Source organism: Alexandromys fortis, unplaced genomic scaffold (assembly GCF_014885135.2).
Source record: "Alexandromys fortis isolate MF-2015 unplaced genomic scaffold, M_Fortis_MF-2015_v1.1 scaffold_42, whole genome shotgun sequence".
Taxonomy (NCBI): domain Eukaryota; kingdom Metazoa; phylum Chordata; class Mammalia; order Rodentia; family Cricetidae; genus Alexandromys; species Alexandromys fortis.
In genome coordinates this window covers 4,188,518-4,196,263 of record NW_026067934.1, presented here as the reverse complement: position 1 = coordinate 4,196,263, position 7,746 = coordinate 4,188,518, and the positions used below count along the sequence as shown (strand labels likewise).

Below are 7,746 nucleotides of genomic sequence, written 5' to 3'. Positions count from 1 at the left end.
GAATATCTAGTTATTGAGAATACTTCCTGTACACAATAGAATGGTATTATCCCTGAGTGCTAGGTTCTCCACAGGTCAAGAATCTAAGAATACTTGGTTTGTATACTGGGTAGCTTTTATTGTCAACTTGATACAACCTAGTATCATTTGGAATGAGGGGCTCAATAAACAATAATCTAGATTAAGCTGGTGTGTGACCTAATCTGTAGGGGACTGTCTTGACTGGTCATTAATATAGGACATTGCAGCCCATTGTGGGTGACACTATTCTCTTGTCAGGACATCTTGAACAGTGTTTAAGAAGAGAAAGCTAGCTAAGAGCAAGAAACCAAATTAAAAAAATCTACATACGTGTATTTCTCATTGCTCCTAATTATGCATTTTATGTGACTAGTTACCTGAATTTTTGCCTTGACTTTTCCTAAATGATAGGCTGTAACCTGAAATGGAATCCCCAGTAAGCCCTTTCCTCTCCATATTGCTTTTGTAAAATTATTTTATCACAGCAATTCAAATGAATGCAGACCAGTCAGTGGACTGCTTATAGTATTTATATAGCCAAAACCTTTAAAATGCCCTACAGTTTCTAAAGCAAGCTAAATTATATAGTCTTTAATTTAATCATTACAGAAATATGAGTTGTTTCTCCTACATATCTCAAATTCATGGAATGACACATGACTCTGTAAGAATATAGTCATAGCTACTGGGGTATGTAGCATTACTGTTGAAATTCAGTGCTATGAAAATGAAAAATGTTTATATTGTTGGGAAGTTTTGTTTAAAAAAAAATTCAAGGTTCTTTAAACAATTACCAGCTATAGGATTCAAAGTTAGTGATGGATGAAATGGTTGCCACAGAGACTGGTTTTATAAAAAATAAGCATGAGAGAAAATATATGTCTATTCATCTGTATGTCAGAATTTGCTAAAGTTTTTCCCTTTTTTTCTTTTGTGAGTTTTTCAAATAACAATCTTAGCACACGATTTTGTGTTTTCTCAAAGCCTTGCTTCCTATAAAATAATGCTGTAGTATCATTTTTTTGTGTACTTACTTACTAGATACAGGAGTTCATATAATCATTACCACTTTACAATGCTGATATTGTTCTTAGTACAGATTAGAAGAGAGGAAATTATAGGTAATCAGAGATTCTGTAGCTAATTACAGGTGTAATTAACTTTAATTCTATTGCAGCTTACGTAGAGGGTGTATTTATGATATAAGCATATATTTATATTGTTCTCAGCTAGTTCTGTATGTTTCCAGGCAAATGACACAGAGTACCTGCATCTTAGCATATAAAGACAGGAGCTTAATGTGCAATAAAACACAGAAAGGGCTGAGTCATCACCTCTCCCTAGGGGCTGAAGAGAATACTCTCTTTCAAATGCACTCTTCTTCCTCACAGCTCAATTTAGAAGCAAAATGGAGCCGCATGCAAGTTTGAAAATCAATAAGCCACAGTTGTATTAAGAAATAGTTTATTAACAAAACAGTAAATTCCACTTGCTTAGCATTTCCAATAATGGATAAATTGGCCTTGCAACAGAAAAACAAAACAAAACAAATCCCTCAGATACCCAGTCACTCAAAGAAGTAGAAGGGCATGATTAAAGTGGCCTTTCCTTGACATCTTAGGGACGTACCACCTCACACATTAGTGTAGTCATCGTTTTTTGTTTTTTGTTTTTTTTTTTTAAAGGCAACACATTACATGGATAAAAAAGAAGCATACTCAATCAGAAAAATTACAATCGAGAGATGTAATCAGTTTATGCCAGGTAGTGCGGAATCCTCTGTGAGTTACCAATGACACGCGGACCCTGATATGTTTAATAGAAAGATACTTGGATTTTATTCAAGTCTGTTTCCTTAGAAGACTCGTGATCCTATCCTGTCCTTCTCCATTCATGGGGGAAAACCTGCTGGATTTTGTGTAAGTCAGTAAAATTAAATATAGTTTCTATCAATGTGTGAAATTTTAAAATTTATGATGGGAGGAAACACTGAAATCAATGACGAACAGCAAGCCTCCCAGACAGATGATTTGAAAACACTGCAATTCAATTTATTTTTCCATCATCTTTTAGGATCTTTTCAAATGAAACTAGTTTGAGTTAAATAGATACAATGGAAAAGCAATATTATATATATATATTTTAAGCTGTAAATTAGTGATTTTATGTTCCTTTTTATTTCTCTGGCTTTCCCTGAGTAAGACTGGATGAAAGGGTAAGGGGAAAAGACTTGCGAGTTCTTTTAACCTGGCAAATTAAAAGTATATGAAGACATGAACAGAAGTAATAGATAATAAATTTTTGTTTTATACCATCTGTTTTCCACATGATGGAAAGCCTTCAAGACTTCTTACACAATTAGTTGGCAGCTGTAGTTCCTTGTAATTTGCTATGATATATACATATTTTTAAGGTACTGTTATGTCTGAAATCCAGGCCACTTCTTGGCATATTTTTCATTAACTATCACAAAAAGTGTTTTGCATTTTTTGCCTTGCTGATTAAAGCTGATTATAATGGTATCCTTCTTATTTATGAAACGTAGTATCATTCTTTTAGGAGATGTTTATGTCATGTAACCAATTTTTGCAGAAGCATCACCCTGCAGCCTTGGAATTATTCTCTCACATTGATAATTTATTGCTATGAACATCATTGAAAGAATATGCAAAACAAGTGTATGACCTATACTTTACTACTACACAATGTATGTTAAACTAAAACTATATTTAATGGTAAAGATGTAAAACCATAAAAGTTAAAATTTAGTCAGTAATCAACAGATATAGAATGATTTTAATGGGTAGTAATACAGAATCAAAATTGAGAATACTTTTTTAGTTGAGAAGATGCTTACTTTCCATAAAGCTTGATCACGCACATCACTTTCAGAGACTATACCAAATTTTATGGGAAACAAAGTTTTCCGTTGCAGCAGCCAGAATTCACCGATGTTGTTTCCGTAACTTGCCTGTAGAGTGATGCGTATTTATGCAGCAGTGTGTGGTGATAGTCTATTTCCTAAAACAGGGTTCCATTTTACTATGGTCTGAAAACTTGAGGTTTCCTAGAGTCAGGATCTCAGTGAAGCAAATCACTCATTTGTCACAATACCTTGGCACAACTGTCTTCTGTAGTTCTCAGCTCGTCAGTATTTGTGTGTTCTGTTGTTCCATCATATCTGATGGCTGCATGGATGTATGTGTGTGTCTGTGTGTCTGTGTATGTTGAACATATATAGAAATATGAGTATTTGGGGGAGAGAAAGGATTATATGATACGTAGGTATATATTTTACCTTCTAATTCACACCTTTCATACAAATACTAAAACTTAATAATGCAACAGAATGAAGGCTATACATGTAAGAAAAGAAGTAGCTGAGTCTCTTTATATACATTCATACATATCTTTCTTAGAATAAACACTACACTGTAATTTTTGTTTAAAAAAGTAAGTAATTGTGGCAATTTATAACAGTGGCAAAAAAAAATTGGTCTGAAATAATTGTTGCTCTGATGTCATTAAAACTGCCTATACTTAGCAACACTTATAACATTGAATTTACCAAAAATGGCTGAAGAGCAGAGATATAGTTTGCATTTTCTATACAACAGGCTATAAAACGTCACTTATCACAGTCCAGAAAGCACACAGAGATGGGTTTTATATAAACATATGTAATAACATAGTAAGCGTGCATGAAAATTCCCAATGATTGCATCTATGCCCTCTCGTTTTGTTTAGTGTGAAAACGTGCCTTATATTTCCCATTTTTTTTTAAATAAGGCCTCCATACTTTTATTTTATATTCTCTCACAAACAGAAGGGGCTTTTTGAATGCCTTCCTACACAAGTCTTCAAAAAAACCAGCACTTTGTCTCGAGTGCAGGTTCCAACCCCTGCTCCATCGCACCAGACGGCCAGCTCCTCATGATCTGCAGATGGTCCCACAAACGGACGTTCTCCTCTGGCACTCCGACCCACTGACTTCTCAGGAAAGCGCTAGCACTTTGGCTGAATCCAGGATCATAGGTAGCTTCTTTGTGTATGTGTGTTTTGTGTTGGTTTTGTGTTGTGCCTCGATGTAATACTCCTTTGCTATATGAATGCGTGCGGTCCTCACCGTCTTTTAGAATGTTCCAGCAACATAAAGACAGGCAGAGTAAATGAAAACACTGCGGATGTTAGGGAATTTATTGGCCCCTGTGTTTTTGTTGTTTGTTTTAGAATTTTTTTCCTTCCTTTCTTCTCTCTCATTTTTTTTTGTTTTTATTTTTTGAGAAACAAGAGCATAAGATACTTGTTTGCTTGTTCTTTTTTTAAAAAGAGTTTTCCCTCCTGATTGCATTCCCTGTCTTCTTTTGTATGTGCTTCGTAAAAAGGAAAGTAAATAAGTTTATATTATGTCTCAGATAAAATGAAGACTATTTCTATACAAGTGTCTTTTTCGAATCTTGGGATCAGACATAATACTCCTTATCCTTGTTTTTCTTGTTTTTATTGGCGCTTTTGGCGCTGCTGGGCTGTTTCTCCTTGACCACAGCCCCATTGGACTGTGCTGAGTTACTGATGTAGTTTCGACTCTCATCCACGTGGTATGACCCTTCATCCCGGTTTCGGTACTTGTACATGGCGTAGAGGAGGATGAGGATGCACAGGGCGGCAGCGGCGACGATCCCCACCACCATGCCAGTGGTACTGCTGGACTCCCGAATCACCTCTGCGGAGCCTGGGTATGGTTCGCGACCACCCACTCGGGTGGGATTGGCTGTAGGAAACAGGAAAAGAACAAAGTGATTATTGATTTTCCTGGATGCCAGCAAATGTGTTAACTTAAGCACCTGATGCTTTGGGAAAAGTGTTACATCACTAAATAAGGCTTTCTCCTGCCGGCAAGTCCACTGTAATCTGGAGATTCAGAGTTCAAAAGGAGACAGTTGCTGCCATTAATCTTTCTATTCTTTTGGAAAATAAATTTTGCCAATGCCACAGCTCCAGAAAGATCTGTAGGATCACCTTTTCATAAGGTGAGATACCATAAACTCAACATGTCCGACAGATTGAGAACAGCTCCCCCTGTATGTTGGAGGAAGTCATCCTGAGAATCAAACAGATGGGGCTTGCAGATAGCTAGACAAGGGTTGTCTTCAGAATTCATCCCACCTTCTGATGTCCACAGTACCAAACAACAAACTAATCCAGACATTTTGAACAGTCCATCTGTGTGTTTCTTAAAATTTATTTTTAATTGCGCCTGTGTTTATCTATGTGTGGGTAGGCACAAGTGAATGCTGGTGACCATAGAAGTCAGAAGCACTGGGTCCTGTGGAGGTGAGGTTTGAAGGAAGCTGTGTGAGAATCACCTGACCAGAGTGCTAGGAACCAAACTCGGATCCTTTACAAAAACAGAACGTGCTCTTAAGCATGGAGGCATTTTTTAAGTTCTCATTACCTGCATCATAAGTGTAATTTATGTTATATGATTGTGAATGAAAACGCAACTCTTTTCATTTTGAGTTAGAAATTCATTGATCTAATAAGTGCTGCTATGTATACAATGATCAGTGATTGTCATGCTAAAGTTGAATTGTGTGGTAGTACATGCCTGTAATAAATACCCGCACTTAGGAAGTTTGGAGAAGAATCCAGGAATGTACTCTTTCTCCATTTAACATATCTTCTAGATTTGTTTTGAGATGAAATTAAGAATGTAATGAATGGTAATAAAAGAGACACCACTAAACATTTGCCTGGTGTGACAGCTACAAAACCCTCACCCAAACTTCCCTAAGGTAGAAGCCAAGTCCTCTCTTGGGCACAAGAATGGAATACAGGATGTCTAACATCTTCTCCAGGCCCTAGGTAGCCACTGCGGATGCCCACGAACCTCAACGAGAACCCATGGGATGCACTGTAGGTAAGGTTAGGAGAACAATGGCAGCTTTCTGCTTTCTACCTTCGAAGGCTGGAAGCTATGGCAAACCAAAACAGACAAAAAACTACCTTGAACCTGGACCATTTTCTCTATTGCTTTTTTACTTTTTGTTTTCTTTCTTTCAATCTTCACCATTGTTTGCCTTATCTTTCAGGGGAAAAAATAAATCACTTTTCTGTCATAGTGGGTTAAAAATGTCATAACTTCCAGAAGTATGCACACTTGACACATCTCAAGATCCCATAGATGTATCAGATGTATTTACACACATGCATATTTGACTGTGCACGTTTGTGCAAAGGTATCTGTTAATTGCTCAGAAACATTTACCAAAGCTCATAGTCCCATACTGCTTGGCAAGCCCACTTTAAAGGTGGGCAAGGATTCTTGGCAGAAGACATGGACTAAGTCTGAGAGCCTGAGTTCAGTCTCCAGACCACACATGAGAAGAGGAGGAAACTCATTCTCACAAGTTGTCCTCTGACCTCCATAAATTCACTGTCACTTGCATGAGCTTCATACACACACACACACACACACACACACACACACACACACACACACAAATAAAAAATTTAAAAAGAGAAATTCCATTTTTCAAACATCATGAAGATTTCATTTGCATAAATACAAGTTTTGGGCTGTTAGTTTCTTTTTCTTCATCAGACGAATCCTCATTAACTCAGTGCTTCATAGAACCTTGGTTCTCCATCTCCAGCAGCAAGGAGCAACATTCTGCATCTACAGAATGGAGCAGGTGAGACCCTTCCGTGCTGATTCTGTCCCCTCTTGTTTTACAAAAGGACTTGTAATGCTGTCTAAAATGCCTCAGTGTTGTTTCTGTGGCCAAGGTGGAGAGGAACAAAGACGATAATCCACAGTATTTGATTACAGGAAATTAATTTCCCCTCAAAAGCCTGCTGCAGCAACTCTGTCAGCTCCAGGCAAACCAAAGGCAGCACTTGCTCTTTAAATACAGTCATCTTTGCTAAAGTGTGCCAATTAGCTCAGCTGCGAACTTTCCCTAAATGACAAGTTTCTGTGTGTGCCTTTGGCACAGCATTCTTTTATCAGGGTGTCTCAAGAGCTGAAAAGGCAATTGTATTTGAATGTTACCTAAATCATTTTTTTCCTGCACCTGATGATGGAATGCTGAAAAACATTTCCACAATAACCTAACTTTTTCCAAAGGAAATGAGGGGATAATGAGCTAGAATCCTAATCATTTCGTTTATGAAATTACAACTTGGGGCCTCTAATGTAATTTAAGGTTTAAACTCACTGTGGTACAATGCATGCATGTGTGTATACACAATTAGGAACTAGTGTTAGATATTTTAATACTAGAAAATTAGCCTCATTTTTTTCTTGACTATATTTGATAGGTTTTAAACAGCTGTTCAGATAGAGCTCAGAATGGATATGTGCTCACTCTAGAAGGAGATCACAAAGACAAACGCCAACTCGGAATTTTCTGTGTAAGTGGTTGAGAGGAGTCACCTATTTAAGACACGTGCTTTCCTATTCTGCAACACCAGCCAAAATGCTCAAGTCACATGACAGCTAAAAATACCTCTGCCTAACCCACTTGAAGAGACTCTAAATATCATTTTTTTATTCTTTTTTTTTTCTTTTTTTCTTCTTTTTTATTGAGAATAAAAAAAAAGTTTCCGCCGCCTCCCAGCTTCCCATTTCCCCCCCCCCCCCCCCCCCCCCCCCCCCCCCCCCCCCCCCCCCCCCCCCCCCCCCCCCCCCCCCCCCCCCCCCCCCCCCCCCCCCCCCCCCCC

At 37.9% G+C, this 7,746-nt stretch overlaps 1 protein-coding gene across 6 annotated transcripts in view; it reads right to left on the bottom strand.

Annotated features, from left to right (window-relative positions):
• Positions 1-1,669: 1,669 nt before the first annotated feature.
• Nrxn1 (neurexin 1) overlaps positions 1,670-7,746 on the bottom strand; it is a 1,063,094-nt gene continuing 1,057,017 nt past the window's right edge. For all 6 annotated transcript variants that reach the window (XM_050146062.1, XM_050146063.1, XM_050146064.1 and 3 more), the window contains one exon: positions 1,670-4,792. In XM_050146062.1, the coding sequence (XP_050002019.1) occupies positions 4,485-4,792 (308 nt within the window). In that variant the 3' untranslated portion in view covers positions 1,670-4,484. The remainder of the gene's footprint in view (positions 4,793-7,746) is intronic.